The sequence below is a fragment of the Somniosus microcephalus genome, chromosome 5 (genome assembly GCF_052327205.1).
Source record: "Somniosus microcephalus isolate GS21.2 chromosome 5, FLI_Smic_1.0, whole genome shotgun sequence".
Classification (NCBI taxonomy): Eukaryota; Metazoa; Chordata; class Chondrichthyes; order Squaliformes; family Somniosidae; genus Somniosus; species Somniosus microcephalus.
The window spans coordinates 241,580,878-241,604,287 of NC_140991.1; the positions used below are offsets into that span (position 1 = coordinate 241,580,878).

Sequence of the window (23,410 nt, forward strand, 5' to 3'; positions counted from 1 at the left end):
ACCACTGCAAGGCCCAAACGGCACATCTCTTTTTGGTCCTTTCCCTTCCTGACCGAAAAAGAGGTTTGCCAAGCACTTTTCTCCTGAACAATATAAAAACCATTTCAAATAAATAATTTATATCTTCTGGGCTACAATAACGTTGTCAAAGTAACTTATTGAATTGGAGCCTTGTGCGTATTTAAACGAAGTCAAAGTGAACAAAGCGACATTCTTTTAGTAACGTATATATATATATAAAAAACATAAAACGTAAGTGGAAAACGATCCGTGTGTGCCACGAGCAACCTTCTTAAATGAAAGTGAAACCAAAATGCTTTCAATGGAGATCACTTCCTATAGCTGTAATGTGGAGGAGTGGTCTGGAAAAGCAAACGCAGAACATGACGGGTGAATGTTAGTGGGATCAGGTAATGAAAACAGTCCAGCTGTTCACAGGTCTTAAGAAAAACTTTTCTGTCCATTTGTTTGCAGAGGCAGAAGTTGAGGCTGAGTTAGGGTATTGCTGCCGAAAAGGGCAGGATGCCTTCCTGTGGCATTTTGTGTGTGCTTTTTAAGCCCAGGAATGCATTGGGTATTTCCAAAGCCGAAACTGGTATTCACCATTAAATACAAAAACAAGTGGAAGAATTATATCTTGTAATGGGAGACTGCGCTGCTGCTGAAATGCTGTGAACGCGGTAGGTTGTGAAGTAGTTTAATATTTTGTTTTACACTCGTGCGATGTCTCATTTTCTCTTGGTTCTTCCAGACTGAGTCGGTTCGCAGCGTTGGTCACATGCACCTCCTGGTAATAGGATACAACTATGCAGAAGATGCCGATTAAATGATTTTTTAAAAAAACTTTAAAATAAATGAAGTAGTTGAAAAATCCGACTGAGATGAGCTTGATCAGGGCTGCGAACATGTCGGTGAGGATAATAAAACTGGTGTTTCAGCTACCTGCGTGATGTGAGGGGAGTGGATTATGGTCAATTTTAAAGTGGAAATAGCTAGCAGTAAATTTAATCCTCAATTTGAACTGTTGGGTGTTATAGTGGTGTCCTGGCCACTGTTCCCTGTAAGGTGCGCAGTCGCGTACTTATCTGTAAGCTCTCGCGCATTTAAATTCACAGACCGCGTAAGAGCCGGCCCAGCCCAACTAGCGGGAAAAAATCACCAGTGCCCGAGACAAAGATGACCCCTACGCGCCGCAAAAGCAGAACTCCCGCCCGCACTATGATAGCGACACCCGTGCCCTAGAAAAAGATGGCGGCGTTACTCAATGAACAAAGCAGGCCCCACGCACCGCATAAATATGGCGACAAAAGCGGCTTTGGTGTGACGCACAAAGATGGTTGTGGGGTCTTTTCCGTCGGGTGGTTGACGCCATTGAGGTTCTCTTCCCAGAAGTGATACCTAGTGAGTCGCAGTGGGAGTCGAGAGTCTGGAGGGCAACAGCTGGAGGTCCGGTTACCATGGGAGTGAGCGGCGAGGGGATAGCCTGGCCGCTAGCCTGCAGGAGTCCGAGCAGCCCGGTAAGGAGGAGGCCTGGTACCGGTACGATAGCAAAATACTGCAGATGCTGGAAATTCGAAATAACAACAGAAAATGCTGGAAAAACTCAGCAGGCCAGACAACATTCGTGGAGAGAAAATAGAGTCAACGTTTTGAGTCAAAACCCTTTGTCAAGACTAGAGAAACACAGGAAATGAAATAGATTAAAAGGCCAGAATGGGGTCTGGGAGAGAATTGAAGCAACATTAGAGGTATTCAAAACGAGATGAGATGGTGGTAGGACTAGTGGAGACAAAAGACGGCTTGTAGTGGTTCTTGTAGATCGCCACTAAATAAGAGAGTTTGACTTCGACGAACTATAAATAAGTTGTTTATTTACAGGAACAGGCTAATTACAGCAGGTAAGATAGCAGGTAAGATGGCTGACTGTAGGAGCACCGTGGTGTAGGTCTGGTCCCAGCGGGGACTCCACGAGGACTGAGTTCGCAGTCCTGTGGGGAGCGTGATGACGTCATCGCGTTTGTGTTGTGACGTCATCACGTTGCTCGCGTTTCCCGCGCTTAGGGCGTCACGTGATGCGCGCCGTTGCGTCGCTGGCCGTTGAGGCCGAAGTCGGGATGCCGGGCTGTGCCGGTGCTTGGAGCGGCTGTTGGCTGGCCGTTGAGGCCGAAGACGCTAGGCCGGGGTGTGCCGGCGCACGCACATCACGTCGTACGTGACGTCAGCGCGCTAGGGCGCGCCTTAAAGGGGCAATGGCCCCAACAGGTAAGTTAAAAGGGCAACGGCCCCAAAAGGTAAGTTAAAGGGAATTATGTGTCTCAATGTAAGGGACAACCACTGGTACCGCCACATAGGCCCCCCCAGAATTCACCGAAAGTCCAAGGATGAGATGGTCTGACGAGCTGGTGGTCTCGGCGGTCATGCTGTCTCGGCTTGGTAGGCGAGGTATGAAGATGCTGCTCGTGAGCGGATCCTTACGCGCGTCGTGGCGAATAAAACATCCATCAGGCGAAGGACCGTGGAGACGTGCGAAACAGCAGGCCTTGTCAGAGTGACGGGCAGGTTGGGCGGACGCGGGCGATGTCTCCGTTGGCTGGTGAGCAAAACCTTCGGGAGGCTGGAACGCACGGAACGGTGCGTGCCATAGTGCTATGACGTGAACACAACGGAGGGTGAAGAGTTGCTGCGTTGATCGGTGAGGCTAGCAACTTTCACGTGGCTGATCGCGGCCGCAGGATGCCCGTTGGACCCGTCCTCTGTGTGCAGCCTCAGTAGACGTTTGCGTTTGTTAAAGGGAAAACTGGAGAAAGGGCGGCAACGGTCCAGGTTGTTGTTGCTTTCAGGAGGGGTAACTCTGCCTGGAGGGCGTCAACACTTGTAACAGTTGTAGATTGAAGAGAAAACAGCCGGGAGGGCGGCACGCTTTTTGTTCACGACGAATCGTGTAGTAGGTAACACAACCAGCAGGCTGAAGGGCTGGTGCGTCGTCGGCGGGGACAGAGTCGTCGGTGTTCACGAGGGATGGGTTCTCGGTGTTCACGAGGGATGGGTTCTCGTGGTTCGCGAGGGATGGGTCCTCGTGCGCGAGGAGTGCGTCCTCGTGTTTTGCGGGGGTGAGTCCTCGTGGTATCCCCGCGGGGCGCACTCCGATCTTGTGGGCCCGAACATGCTGTACCCCGCGCTTGGAGAGATGTATACTTGCTGTTGCTTTGGGTGTAGAGGCGGACGATCCGTGTGGCGGTAGAAGAGCCGAATACGGAGATCGTGAACACGGTCTGTGCCGCATCGATGTTTTCGGCGAACAGGGCTTCTACCTGCATAAAGCACGAGGGAGACCGTGGCTCCATAGATTGCGGTAGCGACAGCAGAACGGCTGATGCTTCCATAGCGTGGTTCGTTTGTGAAAGACGTTCACAAACCCACCAATTGTAGCGCTGGTGGATGACGGTTGCCGTTGGTCGTGCTCTACCTCTGACATCGTTCGTGAAAAACGGGCTCACCGCCAAGCTGCGCTTCCTTTGTGAAGACGTTCGCAAAGACGGGGTCACTTTTGGTGGAATCGGTGTTAGGCGGTTATTGTTCCGTGGTTGTTCGTCGTTTGTGCGTTGGTCGTCTTGAGTGAAGACGAGGTTCAGGCGCGCGTTGCTACCGTGAAAATCGTTCACGGGTATGGGTTCACCAATTGTAGCGTTGGAATTGATGAGCTCCCGTACTCACGTCGTGGGGTCACCAATGTAGCGGTTCGTGTAGATCGCCACTAAATAAGAGAGTTTGACTTCGAACTATAAATAAGTTGTTTATTTACAGGAACAGGCTAATTACAGCAGGTAAGATGGCTGTAGGAGCACCGTGGTGTAGGTCTGGTCCCAGCGGGGACTCCACGAGGACGAGTTCGCAGTCCTGTGGGGAGCGTGATGATGTCATCGCGTTTGTGTTGTGACGTCATCACGTTGCTCGCGTTTCCCGCGCTTAGGGCGTCACGTGATGCGCGCCGTTGCGTCGCTGGCCGTTGAGGCCGAAGTCGGGATGCTGGGCTGTGCCGGTGCTTGCCGCGGAGCGGAAGATTGCGTCGCTCCCGTCGGCTGGCCGTTGAGGCCGAAGACGCTAGGCCGGGCTGTGCTGGCGCACGCACATCACGTCGTATGTGACGGGACGTCAGCGCGCTAGGGCGCGCCTTAAAGGGGCAATGGCCCCAAAAGGTAAGTTAAAGGGAATTATGTGTCTCAATGTAAGGGACAACCAGTGGTACCGCCACAGGTTCTAGATTAGGCTGGTACCGGTGTCTGCTCACTTCCTGTTGACCGCGCTCCACACTAGCTCCGCTCAGGGCATACGCACTTACCAGGCCCGGTGAAATAACTATCAGTTTTACTTTAGTATGGTTGGTAGTTATTCTGGTGACTGCATACACTTCCTAGATGCCTTTCACTAGCTGCTCTGCTGACTATTGTAGGTATCCTATTCTGGAGCATATCTGTAAGTTGTTGTAGTTATACCCTGAGTAATCCTAACCTTCATATCCATTGTAACCATGGATTGCTATAGCCATTGTTGTAACTACTATAACCTTGATTCCTATGCTGTTGTATCCCTGGTTCCAGTTCTGATTTTTAAAAGAAAAATAATTTTTGGCAGTTAACTAAACATGCAAATTTCAAAAGACATTCAGCACTCAAAAGGGTTATTTTTCCATGTGGACATTTCAGTGATGCGTGCCAGTGGCAAAACACTTGTTTTTTTTTAATTGTAGTTCACTGCTGTTGCAACTAGTTTACTTTGAACATTGGGGATGACGGCGTATCTCTGGGTACCGGGGTGAGACGGAATATATTTTTAGGTTAACTTTAAAAACAAATGATCCTGAGCTCTAGGCAGTGAGTGTCTTGGTGAACCTCTTTAGGAAAACTTTTTATGTTTCACGTTGCCCATCTGCTGCAGAAGAATGTTTTAATCTCCTTCGTTCTGGTCTATTTGCAGAGTTATTATGGTATGCCTTGGGTTGACTTTACACCAGGACTGTATCATAGAATCATAGAAAATTTATGCCACGGAAGGAGGCCATTCGGCCTATCGTGTCTATGCCGGTTGGAAAAGAAATACCCAGTCTAATCCCACCTGCCAGCCCCCTGTAGGTTTCGGCTCTTCTAGTGCACACCCAAGTACAGTACTTTTAAAATATGATGAGGGTTTCTGCCTCTAGCACCTCTTCGGGCAGTGAGTTCCAGACCCCCACCAACCTCTGGGTGAAATAATTCTTCCTCCTCTCCCCTCTAATCCTTCTACCAATTACTTTAAATCTTTGCCCCCTGGTTCTTGACCCCTCTGCTAAGGGAAATAGGTCCTTTCTATCCACTCTATATAGGCCTCTTATACACCTCAATCAAGTCTCCCCTCCGCCGCCTCTGTTTCAAAGAAAACAATCCCAGCCTATCCAATCTTTCCTCATAGCTAAAATTCTCCAGTCATGACAACATCCTTGTAAATCGCCTTTGTACCCTCTCTAGTGCAATCACATCTTTCCTGCAATGTGGTGACCAGAACTGTACGCAGTACTCTAGCTGTGGCCTAACTAGTGTTTTATACAGTTCTAACATAACTCCCCTGCTCTTATATGCTATACCTCGGCTAATAAAGGGAAGTATCCCATATGCCTTCTTAACCACCATATCTACCTGTCTTGCTACCTTCAGGGATCTGTGGACATCCACTCCAAGGTGCCTCTGTTCTCTACATTTCTCAGTATCCTATCATTTATTGTGTATTCCCTTGCGTTGTTAGCCCTCCCCAAAAGCATTACCTCACACTTCTCCAGATTGAATTCCATTTGCCACTTTTCTGCCCACCTGACATTGATATCTTCCTGCAGTCTACAGCTTTCTTCCTCACTATCAACCACATGGTCAATTTTTGTATCATCTGCAAACTTCTTAATCATGCCCCCTACATCGAAGTCTAAATCATTGATATATACCACAAAAAGCAAGGGACCTAGTACTGAGCCCTGTGGAACCCTACTGGAAATAACCTTCCAGTCACAAAAACACCATCTTTGGTGTGACTGCTAATCAATTTAACCTGATGTTTCCTGTTTGAATTTACAAAGGAACGAGATGACCTGGACAATTTTTTCACCCAGAGGGTGGTGGGCATCTGGAACTCACTGCCTGCAAGGGTGGTAGAGGCAGAAATCCTCATCACATTTAAAAAGTACTTGGATATGCATTTGAAGTGCCGTAACCTACAAGGCTATTGTGCTGTCTCTCCCGCTAACTTAACCTTACTGTATGTACATAACCTACTTATATATGTATAACTTACCTGTTAGGGCCGTTGCCCCTTTAACTCACCTTTTAGGGCCATTGCCCCTTTAAGACGCGCCTTAGCGTGATGACGCCACGTCACGTACGACGTGACGTGCGTGAGGCGGCTGCCGGCCTCACTCAGCTCTCCAGAAAGGCCGCCGGCACAGCCCGGCCTAGCGTCTTCGGCCGCATCGATCAGCCGCCGGGAGCGCCGCTATCTTCCGCTCCCACGGCAAACACCGGCCCAGCCTGGCCTCCAGCTCCCGCTCCCGACTTAGGCCCCAACGGCCAGCGACGCAACGATCGGCAAACGTGACGACGTCACAACCCCGAGCGTGATGAGGTAATCACGCTCCCCATGGGACTGCGAGCTCATTCCTCGTGGAGCCGCCGCCGGAACAGGACCTGTGCCACGTTGCTCCTCGGTTGTATTGTCCCCATGCTTGAGTCTTGGAAATTGTTTGTCTGTAAGTATTCTATAGACGATTAGCGTACACTGTATGTTGTAGAAAATGTTTAGTTGTAACTTTTCTCTGTCTAGCTGGTTAACTAGCAGCTGTATTTGATACACTATGTACAGGGCTAATTTAAAGAGAATGCCTTCCAGCTTGCTAAATGTATATTCGTTGCCAGATGTACTGTGTTGCCCAGGCGTACCTAAATTTGTGTATACATATCAATTATGTGTCTGTATACTAATGTGTCCTTCCATTTCTGTGTTGTATTTCAGTTTTACAATAAGAATCTTTCAGTAAAGCGTTACAAGAAAAGTCAAGCCTTGTGATTTTATTGGAAGATATCAAGTTGTTCGCTATCTGTCTAGCTCTGCATAGGATCGCGTTGCGAGGGCAGAATAGCTATGGACCAAGAGCTGGAAAGTGGGATTAGGGTGGATAGCTCTTTGTTGGCCGGTATGGACAAGATGGGCCGAATGGCCTCCTTCTGTGCTGTAAATTTCTATGATTCTATGCTTCCATGATCTGAGATGGATAATGTGACCTTGCTAATTGTTGCTAATGTGTTAGCTACAATGCCTCTGTTGTTCTGGCCAGTCTGCTATTAACTCCTCACATGGGATGAGTCCCAACCCATCTGTTTCGTCCTTCTCCACAATTGTCCCAGAGAGTGGTGAACCTGTGGAATTCTCTACCACACAAGGCAGTAGAGGCCAACTTATATTAAATATATTCAAGAAGGAGTTAGATATATTTCTTAAGGCTAAAGGGATCAAGGGATATGGGGAGAAAGCAGGGACAGGGTACTGAATTTGGATGATCAGCCATGATCTCATTAAATGGCGAAACAAGCTCGAGGGGCCGAATGGCCTACTCCTGCTCCTATCTTCTATGTTTCTATGTCCCAACTAATCTCCAATATTCGCATATCCTAATCGGACAATGACCCCTAAATGTTATGATTAACTTTAATGGGACACATGGCAGAGCAAATTCTAATACGAGACATGGGTAATATAGTTTTTGTAAGAGCTGTGACCTGTTAGAGATCAAATAAAGCCACTAATGACATTTCTAAACCTAAAAAAGCAACTGATTTCATGAATTTTAACAGTTTGTGTGATTGTCTCGTGATTTGAGACAGTGGGGTGGCAATATGGCATTACTGTATATATGCTTTTAATTGGTTGCTGTTGTTGTAAAATTTGCCTGCGTTCAAAGGAGTTTCTGGCCCACTCAGTAGAAAAAAAAATTAGAGGGAACATTGGTCCTGGCCCACGAAAAATGGAGTGCAAGGGCACCTAATGTACGCTGGCATTTCTACTATCTCACCCCATTATGGGTAGTGAGTAAACCATGGCTAACTGGCTGGTGCCTCAGAAATCAGGGAGCAGGTTCCTTAAATCTTTGGTGCATCATACAGTTGGGAGGGAGATAAATCTTTGGCCTTCTGTAAATAATGTGGTCGTCAGACCGAAAAGGTAGTTGAAAATGTTGGTGGGTATCAGATTGAACTTTAGCAAGCAGCTGAACTTTTAAAATCAAACTTGCATCAATATAAATGGCATCACTCGAATGTCAAGGCTTCAATTAGAAGGGGTGAATACTTTTAGTCCAAAGAAACTGGTTACAGCTGTTTTGGAATGTCTTGAAATTTAAATGCCACATATCAATTGTCAACAGGATCTTAATACCATGTATTGATCACTTTCCTAACTCAAATGATACCAGAACTGCGAGGTTATAGCTATCAGGAAAGGATAAACAGGCTTGAAAGGATGAACAGGCTTGAAAAGAGAAGGCTGAGAGATGACCTAATAGACGTCTTTAAAATTATGAACGGTTTTGATAGAGTAGACACAGGGAGCGTGTTTCCACTTGTGGGGAAGAGCAAAACCTAGAGGATGTCAATATAAGATAGTCACCAAGAAATCAAATATGGAATTCAAAAGTAACTTCTTTTCCCAGAGAGTGGTGAGAATGTGATACTGGAGTAGTTGAGGTGAATAGTATAGATGCATTTAAGGGAAAGCTAGATAAGCATATGAGGGAGAAGGGAATAGAGGGTTATGCTGATGGTTAGATGAGGAAGAATGGGAGGAGGCTCGAGTGGAGCATAAATGCTGGCATGGACTGGTTGGGCCGAATGGCCTGTTTCTGTGCTGTATATTCGATGTAAAACCAGTTTACCTCTTTCTCCCATAATGGAAAACATGGGAGAAAGAGTGATTGCTAATTGAGGAATACCAATTATTATTGTATGGCTGTGGTTATAACTTTTTTAAAAGTGCTGTGAACATTTGAGCGATGACAGAAATACTGAATAAGTAACTTATTCGTTAATTTATTTTTCCATTTTCTCCCCCTTTTCCTTTTCTCTCTATCCCTCCCTGACTGCTCTCTCCTGTCGTCATGCCTCTTTTATCTCTCATAGAGTAGAGTCATAAGGCACAGAAGGAGGCCATTCGGCCCATTGTGTCCGTGCCGGCTCTCTAGAGCAATCCAGTCAGTCCCATTCCCCCACTCTATCCCCGTAGCCCTACAAGTTTATTTCCCTCAAGTGCCTATCCAGTCTCCCCTTGAAAACATTCAATGTGTCCGCTTCCACCACTTCCGTCGGCAACGAATTCCAGGTCATAGAAACATAGAAGATAGGAGCAGGAGTAGGCCATTCGGCCCTTCGAGCCTGCTCCGCCATTCAACGAGATCATGGCTGATCATCCAAACCCTAGCACCCGGTCCCTACACCGACAGCCACCTCACCCAAGCCCTATCCCCGTAACCCTGTAACCCCACGTATTTAATCGCCCCTAACACTAAGGGTCAATTTTTATCATGGCCAATCAACCTAACCCGCACATCTTTGGACTGTGGGAGGAAACCGGAGCACCCGGAGGAAACCCACGCAAACACGGGGAGAATGTGCAAACTCCACACAGACAGTCACCCGAGGCCGGATTTGAACCCGGGTCCCTGGCGCTGTGAGGCAACAGTGCTAACCACTATGCTGTGTAAGAAGGTTTTTCCTCACATCCCCCTTGTATCTCTTGCCCAAAACATAAATCTGTGCCCCCTAGTCCTTGTACCATCAACTAGTGGGAACAGTCTTTCCCCGTCTAGCCTATCCAAACCCGTCATAATCTTGCACACCTCTATCAAATCACCCCTCAACCTCCTTTGCTTTAATGAAAACAAATCCTGCTTCTCCAACCTGTCCTTGTAGCTAAGATCCCCCATCCCTGGAACCATTCTGGTAAAGCTCCTCTGCACCCTCTTCACATCCTTCCTAAAGTGTGGTGACCAGAACTGGACGCAATACTCCAGTTGTGGCCTAACCAGCGCTTTATAAAGGTTTAGCATAACTTCTCTACTTTTGCACTCAATACCTCTATTTATGAAGTCCACGATCGCATATGCTTTGTTAACCACTCTCTCAATATGTCCTGCCACCTTCAGGGACCTATGCACATTAACTTCCAGGTCCCTCTGTCCCTGTACGCTCTTTAAAACTGTGCCATTAAGTGTATATTGCCTCTTCCTGTTCCTTCTGCCAAAATGCATCACCTCACACTTCTCTATCAAATTCCATCTGCCCATTCTGCTAGCCTTTCTATGTCCTGTTGCAGTCGATTGGTATCATCATCCTCACTGTTTGCCACACCCCCAAGTTTGGTGTCATTGGCAAATTTAGAAATTCTACTCTGTATTCCAATATCCAAGTCATTTATATATATCAAGAAAAGCAGTGGCCCCAGCACTGACCCTTGAGGAACACACTGTCTACCATCCTCCAGTCTGAAAAACAGCCATTTACCACAACTCGCTATTTTCTGTCCTTAAGCCAATTCCTTATTCAAGCTGTCACTGACCCACCTATTCCATGAGCCTCAATTTTGTTAACCAGCCTTCTATGTGGTACTTTGTCAAACGCCTTCCGAAAATCCACGTAGACAACATCCATTGCATTCCCTTCATCAATCCTCCCTGTTACTTCATCAAAAAATTCAATTAGATTAGTTAAACACGATCTTTTACAAACCTGTGTTGGCTTTCCTTAATTAGCTTAAATCTCTCCAAATGCCTGTTCATTTTTTCCTTGATTATTGTTTCTAAAACTTTACCCACCACTGATGTTAAACTGAGTTACTAGGATTGTCCTTACACCCTTTCTTGAACAATTATGTCACATTTGCCACTTTCCAATCCTCCAGCACCTCCCCCGCATCTAGGGAAGATTGGAAAATTATGGCAAGCCCTTCTGCTATCTCCTCCCCCAATTGCCTTAGCAACCTGGGATGCAAACCATCTGGACCAGGTGACTTGTCCACTCTAAGCATACCCAGCCTTTCTAGTACATCCTGTCTATCAATTTTCTACCTTTTCCACTTCTGATATTTTGTCAGCAGCCACCTCCTTAGTAAACACCGATACAAAGTACTCATTGAGTATTCTAGCCTTGCCCTGCGCATCTAAGCATATATCACCTTCTTTGTCTCTACTAGGTCCCACCCTGCCTCTTACTACCCGCTTACTGTTTACATGCCAGTAGAAGATTTTTGGGTTCCCTTTTATGTTAACTGCCATTCTACTCTCATTCTCTCTTTGCCAATCTGATTTTCATCTTCACATCCTCTCTCAACTTATTGTATTTGGTCTGGTTCTCCCTTGAATAATTCACCTGACATGCATCATGCACCCTCTTTTTGTTTCATCATCTTCTCTAGAGCCCTTGCTTTGGTTCCCTTACCCTTCCCTCTTGTTGGAATGTACCTAGCCTGTACCTATCCTCCTTAAAGATCGCCCATTGTTCCGTTACAGTTTTTCCTGTCAGTCCTTGGTTCCATTTTACCCTGGCTAGATCCTTTCGCATCCCATTGAAGTTAGCCCTATTCCAGTTTAGAAGTTCCACTCTAGATTGTTCCTTGCTCCTCTCCATTGCTAATCTAAATCTTATGATACGATGATCACTCGTACCCAAGTGTTCTCCCACAGACACTTGGTCGACCTGGCCCGCCTCATTCCCCAGCACCAGATCCAGCAATGCCTCCTTCCTAGTTGGGCCAAGAACATATTGGTCAAGGAAATTCTCCTGAACACTTTTCAGAAATTCCTCCCCCCTCTTTTTACTTTACCCTACCATTATCCCAATCGATATTTGGGTAATTAAAGTCCCCCAATATCGCCACTCTATAGCTCTTGCATATCTCTGCAATTTCCCTGCAGATTTGCTGCTCTACTCCCTCTCACTATTTGGAGGCCTATAGAATACACCCAATAGTGTGATCATACCTTTTTGCTCCTCAACTCTAACCAAATGGATTCTGTCCTTGTCCCCTCCAGAACATCCTCCCTTTCCAGCACTACAATGTCTTCCTTAATCAGCACTGCCACCCCACCTCCCTTTTTTCCTTCCCTATCTTTTCTGACCATCTTGTACCCTTGAATATTAAGTGCCCAGTCCTCACTGTTTTTAAGTCACGTTTCTGTTATTGCCACAACATCATATTGCCACACAGCTAATTGTGCTTGTAGCTCGCCAACCTTATTCGCCACACTTTGTGTGTTTACGTACATAAATTCAAAAATGGGTTTAGAATGCTTCGTGGTCTGTCTTAGTCTGCTCCTGTCTAATATGGTATTACTACCGCCTCTGGTACTATCTTCGCTAGTACTATCCAACACACTCACTCTTTAATGCACCTTATTCATCTTTTCTACTCCTTTTTGCTGGCACCCATCCCCCTGCCAAGATAATTTAAACCCTCCCCAACAGCACTAATGAACCTCCCTGCAAGAATATTGGTCTCCCGGCTTGTACAGGTCCCATTGCCTCAGGAATCTAAAGGCCTCCCTCCTGCACCATCTCTCCAGCCACGCATTCATCTGTTCTATCCTCCTATTCCTCTACTCATTAGCACGTGGCAGCGGGAGTAATCCGGAGATTACAACCTTTTGAGGTCCTGCTTTTTAATCTCTCTCCTAACTCCTTAAACACTGCTTGCAGGACGTTATCCCTCTTTCTGCCTATGTCGATATGGGCAACAACCTCTGGCTGTTCACCCTCCCCCCCTCAGTGTCCTGCAGCCGCTCAGTGACATCCTTGACCCTGGCAGCAGGGAGGTAACATACCATCCTGCAGTCACGTCTGCGGCTGTAGAAATGCCTGTCTGCTCCCCAAACTATCGTATCCCCTACCACTATTGCTCCTCCACTCTTTTTCCCCCCCCCCCCCCCCCCGGGCCCCTGTGCAGCTGTGGACTTCACTCTGGCTGCACCCCCCCAGAGGAACTATCGCCCTCAGAATAGTAGTTGGAGAGCGAGATGCACTTCGGGGACTCCTGAACTACCTGCCTGGTGGTCCTCTTCTGTCTGGCCGTCACCCATTCCCTCTCTGCCTGCATACTCTTACGCTGCAGGGTGGCCACCTCTAGAAACGTGCTATCCACGTAACTCTCAGCCTCGCGGATGCACCGCAGTGACTCCAGCCGCCGCTCAAGCTCCAACACCTGGAGCTTGAGTTGCTGTAGCTGGCGACACTTCCTGCACATGTGGTCCTCCAGGCTACGCGAAGCGTCCAGGACTTCCCACATGGCACAGGATGTGCACTTCATGGGACTGAGCTGCCCTGCCATGCTTCTATTTAATAGATAAGAGCTAACCTAGCAGTAATAAACTTAAAACCTAACAAAAAACACTCCCCAGCTACTCACCAATCGGCTCTTTCCCTCGATTTAATAGGCTAATAACTAACTTAGCAGAAATAAACTTATAAAGTTAAAGAAAAATACACTCACCAATCAGCTGCTTCCCTTGTGCCGAAGTCACTTTTTTTACTCTGACGTTACTTTTTCCAAAAACTGCAACTCAACAGTTGCTGCCGCTCGGGACAGCTCGCTCTCATAGAGTCATACAGCACAGAAAGAGGCCCTTCGGCACATCGTGTCTGCACTGGCCATCAAGCCCTATCTATTCTAATCCCATTTTCCAGCACTTGGTCCGTAGCCTTGTATGCTATGGCGTTTCAAGTGCTTATCTAAACGCTTCTTGAATGTTGTGAGGGTTCCTGCCTCTACCACCCTTTCAGGCAGTGAGTTCCAGATTCCAACCACCCTCTGGGTGAAAAAGTTTTTCCTCAAATCCCCTCTAAACCTCCTGCCCCTTACCTTGAAACTATGCCCCCTGGTTATTGATCCCTCTACTAAGGGGAAAAGTTTCTTTCTATCTACCCTATCTATGCCCCTCATAATTTTGTACACCTCAATCAGGTCCCCCCTCAGCCTTCTCTGCTCTAAGGAAAACAACCCCAGCCTGTCCAGTCTCCCTTCATAACTGAAACACTCTGGCCCAGGTAACATCCTGGTGAATCTCTGCACCCTCTCTCTAATGCAATCACATCCTTCCTATAGTGTGGCGACCAGAAATGCACACAGTATTCCAGCTGTGGCCTAATTAGCATTTTGTACAGCTCCATCATAACCTCCCTGCTCTTGCCTTCATTAGCCGAGGCATAGAATATAAGTATCCCATATGCCTTCTTAACCACCTTATCTACCTGTCCTCCTGCCTTCAGGGATCTTTGTACATGCACACCAAGGATCCTCTGTCCTTCCTAGGGTCCTACCATTCGTTGTGTATTCCCTTGCCTTGTTAGTCCTCCCAAAATGCATCACCTCACACTTTTCAGGGTTAAATTCCATTTGCCATGGTTCTGCCCATCTGACCAACCCGTCTATATCGTCCTGCAGCCTGAGGCTTCCCCCCTCACTATTTACCACTCCACCAATTTTCATGTCATCTGTGAACTCACTGATCATACCTCCAACATTCATATCTAAATCATTAATGTACACTACAAACAACAAGGGACCCAGCACCGATCCCTGCGGTACACCACTGGACACAGGCTTCCAGTCACAAAAACAACCTTCGACCATCACCTTCTGCCTCCTGCCACTAAGCCAATTTTGGATCCAATGTGCCAATTTGCCCTGGATCCCATGGGCTCTTACCTTCTTTACCAGTCTCCCATGTGGGACTTTGTCAAAAGCCATACTGAAGTCCATGTAGACTACATCAAATGCACTACCCTCATCCACACACCTAGTCACCCCCTCTCAAAATTCAATCAAATTGGTTAGACATGATCTCCCCCTGACAAAGCCATGCTATCCATGACTATCCTTGATTAATCCTTGCCTCTCCAATTCTGTCCCTCAAAATGTTTTCCAATAATTTCCCTACCACTGATGTTAGGCTCACTGGCTTGTAATTCCCTGGTTTATCCCTACTACCCTTCTTTACGTTAGCTGTACTCCAGTCCTCTGGCACCTCCCCTGTGGCCAGAGAGGTTCTGAAAATTTGTGTCAGAGCCCCTGCAATTTCCTCCCTTGCCTCACACAGCAGCCTGGGATACATCTCATCTGGGCCAAAAAGTTAATAAAGCAAACTACTACAGATGCTGGAAATCTGAAATAAAGACAGAAAATGCTGGAAATACTCAGCAGGTTAGACCACATCTGTGGAGAGAGAAACCGAATTAACGCTTCAGGTTGATGACCTTTCGTCACAACTGGAAAAAGTTAAGAGATGTAACAGATTTTAAGCAAGTGCAGGGGCAAGGAAAGGGGGATGAGGAGGGAAGAACGAAAGGGAAGGTCTGTGATAGGGTGGAAGGCAGGAATGATTAAATGACAAAAGGTATGATAGTACAAAGCAAAAGGAGATAGTAATGGGACAAGTAAAGAAACAAAAGATGAGTCTAGAAGAGGTGTAAATGGGAATGGCCGAATCATCAGCAGCTGCCATGTGAAAAAATTGGGGCAGAGGTTATGGTGTGAAATTGTTGAACTCTGTTTAGTCCAGAAGGCTGTAAAGTGCCTAATCAAAAGATGAGGAACAGCACCTTCTTGTCTTTTAGCTGTCCTCTCAGGTGGACTTTAAGGATCCCATGGCACTTTTGGAAGAAAAGCAGGTGAGTTCTCCCAATGTCCTGGCCAATAGGTGGGGAAAGGAAGAAGTTAGTCACAGAACAATCAACACGTGCAATGAATTTCCAGGTTGGATACTGTAGACATTTAAGAAACAGCTGAATGCTACTGTAGGGAAATTGTAGGATTGATGGATGGGTTAATGAGCTGACAGACCATCTTTATTTGTATTCAGATGCCAACCGAAGATATATGTCACTCATTGTCTGTTAGCATTCATAGACAGTCATAGGACTGAAGGAAGAAACTGGCTCAACATAGAACTTGAATCTTAAAGAATGTGATCTCAACTCCTGAGTAGAGATAAGCTATCCACTTTTAAAACCGCTAGTACCTCCTCCCCCTCAATGCTAATTTGTTCAAGTATATCACAATCCCCCTGCCTGATTTCTATGCCTACATCGTCCTTCTCCATAGTGAACACAAGAATAGTGAGTAAAAAAGTTGAAGTTCATGTCAAATCACTGATCCTGTGTTGATTGCATCTGCAAAGACTGCAACAGCGCAACCTGTGAAGGAGCAGGGTATCACTGACAGCAACTTCCGGATTTCTGCGATCAATTGCGGACGCCAGAAGTTGCTGTCAGTTTTAGACAGTAATGACTGCGAGCGTCATTACAACCGCAAATTCTAGGCCAATAGGACAGGTGACCAAAAGGTTGGTCAATGAGGTAGGTTTTAAGGAGCGTCTTAAAGGAGAGAAAGGTTTAAGGGAGGGAATTAGAGCTTGGGGGCCTAGGCAGCTGAAGGCATGGCCGTCAATGGTGCAGCGATGAAATTTGGGGATGCGCAAAAGGCCAGAATTGGAGGAGCGCAGCGATCTCGGAGGGTTGTAGGGCTGGATTAGGTTTCAGAGATAGGGCGATGCGAGGCCATGATGGGATTTGAAAACCAGGATGATAACTTTAAAATCGAGGCGTTGTTGGGCCGGGAGCCAAGGTCAGGGAACTAGTTGCAAGTTGGAGAATCCCATGGTGGCCATCAAGTAAAGATGAACCTAATAATTTAGCAGGGGAAAGAGAGGCAAGGTTTGGATGTGCCGCAAATACAATATTTCATGGTTGAAGTGATGAGGTGAAAGGCATGCTGGGGAGATCAGGCACCAAAGACCACACCTGGCATTATGTTACCAACCACATTTGTAGGCCCTAGTGCAATTTCCTGGCAATGACTGTGAATAACTTGCTTTGCAGGTGTCAGGTTAACACAGGGCCCAGTTACAAATCTGTGCTATCTGATGCAAGAACAGCTGTAGCCAGCCTCTCCATGGGCACTGCCAGTCAGTCAAGGTCACCTGTCCTTCAACTCTCTCTTTCTGCCACCTCCTTCCAGGCATGCTGCACTGTTGTTTTCAGGGGAGGATGACCTTCATTGTCAAATGAGGTAACCCTCCTCATCTAGCAGCACTTTCACTATGCCAGTCATTGAACAGAGTAGGGGGGAGATGTTTTTTGAATAGCGCTTGGAAAGGTTGACCTCTGCTGAGAAAACATTTACCGCCTCTTTATTTTGGTCCCTATATGTCTTTTAAGTGGCTGCATCCTTTTAAAATTTTCGTTCTGCTCCCTACCCGTTGAAATCTTCCAGCACAATCAGTATGAAGCGGGAGCTTATGAATAAATATTGAGGGCTAATCTTGGGGCATTGGCCCTTCTAAAAACCAGCAAGCACTGTGCCTGCTGTATGGATGCTTTGCTGGTTTCTGTAGTCCTGTGGAGAATCAATCCTTGTCTCTCAATCTTGCCTCCCCTGTGGTCTGCCATCCTAATTGAAGAGCAATTTATTCCTTCTGGTTTTCCTTTTTTTTAAATTTAGACCACACTGTCCATAGCATATTATTAAACCTCCTCCAGCTAATGGAGACATGATCCATGAAAAAAACACTTAATTGCCTGCACAATAATCACTTGAGCCTCAGTTTGCACTATGGTAGCACAGTAACTAGCATCTTGAATCAGTTCCTGCAAGACCTCCAATTCCTGTACTACATCACTTGAGCTGCTTTTGTATTATACTTTATAGATCAATATGGCATTCTGTTCAACGATGACCCAGTGCCAAAAGGACAGTATAAACTGGGCAATGTGCAATGTTATAGTTGCCATTAAGGATGGACACTATCTGTCGCATAAAAGCAATCACTACATAATCCAACTAAAAAAGTAAACTTGGGATTGGCCCTCTGAACCACCATTCTTGTGTTTAAGTTGTTAAAATTTGCATTAATGCTTTGAGCAGTGCTTTGTACATGTTTTGAATATATATGTGTAGAACTCAACCCCTCGAACGTCTCCAGAATCTCAGCAAATTATAAATTGATAATTCCTGTTCAAATAGGAAGGAAGAAAATGCAATATGCCAATTCTGGTTTATTAACTCAATACTTTTCTGTTGTAGGTCTATGGAAATGCATTGATAAAATTGGTGAATACCTAAAATCTTTACAGGAGTGAACACCTAGTTCAAGCACCTGTATGTCTTGCACTCCTTTAAAGTTGCATTAAAACGCATTTGGCAGTACTGACAAGGCAACTGTCCATAAAGGTTACATGGTGGCTATATCCAACATTGTACAGAGATCTTAACATGGATTAGTGTCCTACAAAAAATTTAAATGGGGAATGCGTCATGTTTCCCATGTACATTCCACCATAGTAAGCAGGAACCTGTACAACAAAGTGAACAGGAAGCTTTATTAAGTTCTACGACAATCAACCTATGCAATGCATGTGTTGTTGAAGAGCAGCCAACATCTCCACAGAAGTCTGTTCGCAGTGACGATCCTACAGATCTGCAAAACAAAACTGAAAATACAGATGTTTGTAATAATGGTGCTGTTCCAACAAAGAGGTAAATTCCTTTTTTTTTTTCAGTTCTGCTGATTTCACACTTTCATCAGCTTCACAGTTATAGCTCTCCATTATAAACCACAATAATATCTTATCAGTTATTTCAATCCCTTTATATTGCAACCTTGAATATTTAACTCTTGGGCATGTTATCGGAAAGTGGTAACTGAATCTTGCATTGCCGTATAGCTGAATCTGGGATATGACTACACTATTGCACTACTTAGGCTTGCTGGCTTTTCAGTGAGGAAAAAAACATGCATGTGCGGTATTTTGAATGGCCTGTGCAGTCCTTTACAGGGGCCACATGCCACCAAACAAAATTACAGGGAACATTGATGTATTCTTTCCTGTACCAGGAATTCTTATGACTTCCTGGCTTTGTCAAATTAGTTGTGGTGTCCACTGTAACTAATTCTTGGTATTGGAGTCTTGTAGTTGGCAGAGAGGACACAATCCCAACTAGACTAGATTTGAATCTAGATTCTAAAAGTCCCTCCTCTCCAGGCTGCCAATATCTGTTAACTGTGCCCTAACATGAGTCGCCACCTCTCAGACATGGTTGGGGTGGGGGGGGGGACTGGAATTTTGAAGCAGGAGGGGGCTGGGATGGGGAGAAGAAAGTAGAGCTCAATACTTCCAAGAAACTTGCATATGGCTATCTTGATCAGAATGTTGAGTCTGGATCTGGCCAGTCAAATGTATCCTTTCATCTGGGGCCATACACAAGTTGCTAGTGGTTATCGATGGTGTACTGAGACCATTCCTAGGAAATGTATATGTGGGCTGGAATGATTTTGGTCCTTTGCTCACTTTTGCGCAAGAGTATGACTGAGTGGGAGAGCTAAGTGAATCCATTAGTGTGCCACCTGTGTCATAAAGGTAGCTTTAAAAGTTGGCCCTGCAGTGGTCTAGATACTTCATACAAGCTGGAAGTGCTACTTTGATTTAGTGAACCTAGACTTAGCTTTGTTTTGCTTACTCGCTCAAGGAATGAATGGGAAATTAGGCTTTTCACTTGAAAAGCATTGTTTTTTTTTAAATTTCCTGACCGGGTTATGATATCCTTTCGGAACTGCCCTTTCGGAACTACAAGGTGTGTGTGTTTTTTAATATATCATGCTGTTTGATCATGGAAGGCATCACAACTGAGCCTGATCCTATCCCAACCCCCATGCACAGGGAGGTGAAATCCTACTTCTTCGTTCCCCAATCACACTCTGATGTATGTCATCTTCAATTTATTAGGTTTATCCATATATTAGCATTTCATAGGTGCTCAACATGGACCCAGGAGAATGCAAACATCTAGTATGGATTCAGTTTCTAGTGTGCATTCAAATATCAATCTACAAACTTTTTTCAGAAACTTCCTACGGTCTTGTTGGTATTGTAACAAAACTAGATTTCTTGACACTAAAATATCCAATTTACAATCAAGCAGTCAGCTGCTGTTTGGGTAGCATTATGGAGATAATTTAAACAAGCTACCTATTGGGTGGGGTGGTGGTGCAATATTATGATCAGTGGAATGTGGATACTTTTAAATGCAAGCGTGGATGTAACTTTTTAAAGCCACTCTCATTTTGGCTGTATTTCATATGTGCATTATCCTTAATGGCTCTTATGTACATATCTGGGATGGATTACTCTAATTGTTCAGGGAACATGGTCTATATTAACAACTCTACAAAAGTAACTTTTTTTTAGTTTCTCCCCACAGTCTTCAACTGCAATTAGAGCAGGTTTTGAAAGTGAAGAATATGGCACCAACACACAGCAGTTAAAAAGTGATCATCAGGAACAAGTTTGTGCAGTCCAGAAGACGGATGAGGCTTCAGAACTAAAAGTGCCATCTGTATTGGAAAGGACTGAAAACTTGCAAGATCATTGCTCCAATTCTGAAACACAGGATAGCGTAAAGTAAGTTGTCCCTTTTTTTGAGAGTTGCACATTGAGGCACATAAGAATGTCTACGTTACTTGTGTGGGAGGAGGATGGGTGGGGAGAGAGAAAGAAGTGAACAAAAATATTCCTGAATAAGAGCAGAAGTGGTTTGGGCAATCTGAAGGTGACATTTCAAGTGTGTTAATGCAGAATGCAGCCTTTCAGTAATCTACTGAAAATCTTTGGGCAAGAGAAAGTGTAATGAACGGTTAGCGCTGTTAGTTTGCTATTGACCGCAAAATCTGGGCCATTATATCTGCGCTTGAGAAGATTTGAATTCATTGAGACTTTTGATTTGTTTACAAATGGACATTCTAATGGAAAGTGACCTACCACACATCTTTAAAGCAGGGCTAATGCACCAGACTGCCAGTCTGGGCTGATGAGTATCCATATTATTGAGCAGTACTTTGAAGTTAAACCTGTCTGGTAGCTTAGAACAGATAATAGGGCTAAGTTCTGCTACTAGGAAGTTGATTCTTTGGCCATCTTTTTGATCAGGATATTGGTTTCTATTCAAATGTATGCTTCCTATCCACAACATTCAGCTGCTGTAATTCACGAAATAGTTTGGCTAGGCTCTGGAAAGCCGTGGATACTTACTGGGCTATACCAAAGTCTGTTTCATCTCGTTTTTTTATTTTGGGAGCCTGGGAGGAGGTGAGAGAATGGGTAGGGGATTGTTTCTCTATTGTATAAAGAGGTAACTCCATATATGCACTCCATTTCTTTGGGTGCTCTAGGTGGAGGAATGAAAATCTTCACTGGGGTATGGATCTGAGATCTTAATTGCAGACTTTAATTGCAATGAACAAAGGATCAAACAAAGTTCAGCAGTTCTCCCTTTTGTATGATGTGCTCATATCTGCACAGTACATTGATTCTGATATTTTAAGCATCTAGTCCATCTGCTTTTTCTCTGAGCAAGATCCTGCAACAGCGATAATGCACCAAATCTTGTATAACTCACTTAGTGGTTTGAAATACTGATTTGAGCTACAGATTGTTGTTGCTGGTCATAGCTTGGAAATGTGCTCAACAGTTCAACAAATCTGTTGTATAAGGAAAAACTGGGGTATAATTGGTGTCTGACTGCAGGATATTGTTTTTGTCTTCAGTTTCTCCCTGCAGGCTTCATCTGTGAGTGGGCCTGATTTGGAAATTGTAAAGGATGAAAAGTGTGACACTCTCTTCAGTGCACAGCAAATAGAAAGTGAAAGTGACCTTCAGAAACTTGCTGGCAAAGTCCAGGATATTAGTGTCATATCGGAACTCAAACCTGCACCTAACATGAATGGAATTGCAAGTGTAGAAGTTCAGCGGGTTGGTTCCAATACATGGGAAAGTATAAGGTAAAGTGAATTTTACGTAGATGTGCTTGGTATGTTGCATACATCAAATCTGCAATTCTTCCAAATCTCAATAAACTACATTGAGAGATTGTTGCCACTCAGTGCCTTTATATATTAGCAAACTTGCAGCCACTTTGAATAGCAATTATGCACCCTTGTTCCTCTATAGCAATTATACAAATTTTAAGCAAGCTGTTTGTTCATCTTGTTGTATGCCCACAGAATTGATCTAATTTTGAAATTATTTTAACTTATCGTTTTGCTGGTAACTGCCACTCTGGTGGACACTCTACAGGCTGGTCATTTAATTGTGATCTCTATTCATTGGCTACTTTGTGAGGTCAAAAAAGTATACTTCAATAAAGTTAATCACAGGGCCCATTTTTAAGCTTGCCATAGCAATGCTTAGTGTCAGAGGTGTAAAATGGTCAATCTAATTTGATTGCAGATTGTGTTGCAGTCTGAAGGCTTGGTTTAATGGGACTTGTGGAAAAACTAATAACTAGGCAAAACTGTAGGCCCAATATTCTGAGAAAATATTAAACTAATTGTGAGTTGGCTGATAGGTCTGTCTTGTGGAAGTAAACTAGTTCATGGAGGCTTAGAAGAAAACTGAATTGAGTTCTGCATACCAATTCTCGGGCAAGAACGTTGCATATGGTCGTTAGGCCATGCTAACCTTGGCCAGCTGTTTTTGAGCACCAAATGGAACACCCATATTGGTTTCCAACTAAGAATCAACGCTGGTCCTTTTTTTTAAATTATGAACCGTGGCACCTGTGCTGCTTAAGTAATGAAATTGAGTAATGTTGATTTCTTGATTACCCATAATTTTTGGAAGGAGGCAGAGAAACTGGCCATAGCAACCCAAGCAATTGTGTGTAACAAGAACTGTGACTAAAATTCATAATAAACTAAGTAGGGAGCAGTGTAAATTAACAAAAAGTGACTATCTCAAGGGATTTTGTTTGTATTTTATTTATATAAAATATAGTGTGTTGTAGCGGTTCGTGTAGATCGCCACTAAATAAGAGTTTGACTTCGACGAACTATAAATAAGTTGTTTATTTACAGGAACAGGCTAATTACAGCAGGTAAGATGGCTGACTGTAGGAGCACCGTGGTGTAGGTCTTGTCCCAGCGGGGACTCCACGAGGACTGAGTTCGCAGTCCTGTGGGGAGCGTGATGACGTCATTGCGTTTGTGTTGTGACGTCATCACGTTGCTCGCATTTCCCGCGCTTAGGGCGTCACGTGATGCGCGTCGTTGCGTCGCTGGCCGTTGAGGCCGAGGTCGCGAGGTCGGGCTGTGCCGGTGCTTGCTGCAGGAGCGGAAGATTGCGTCGCTCCTGTCGGCTGGCCGTTGAGGCCGAAGACGCTAGGCCGAGCTGTGCCGGCGCACGCACATCACGTTGTACGTGACGTCACGTCAGCGCGCTAGGGCGCGTCTTAAAGGGGCAATGGCCCTAACAGGTAAGTTAAAAGGGCAACGGCCCCAAAAGGTAAGTTAAAGGGAATTATG

The 23,410-nt window shown here is 45.2% G+C and overlaps 1 protein-coding gene across 5 annotated transcripts in view; it reads left to right on the plus strand.

The window, feature by feature from the left end:
* The first annotated feature begins 301 nt into the window (after nt 1–301).
* Nucleotides 302–23,410, plus strand: part of LOC147117625 (uncharacterized) — a 58,998-nt gene continuing 35,889 nt past the window's right edge. Inside the window, exons 1-4 of one of the 5 annotated variants that reach the window (XM_085988763.1) lie at nt 302–410; nt 18,139–18,591; nt 20,301–20,513; nt 21,656–21,889. In XM_085988763.1, the coding sequence (XP_085844889.1) occupies nt 18,356–18,591; nt 20,301–20,513; nt 21,656–21,889 (683 nt within the window). In that variant the 5' untranslated portion in view covers nt 302–410; nt 18,139–18,355. The other 4 variants (XM_085988759.1, XM_085988761.1, XM_085988760.1 and 1 more) reach the window with 4 other exon arrangements.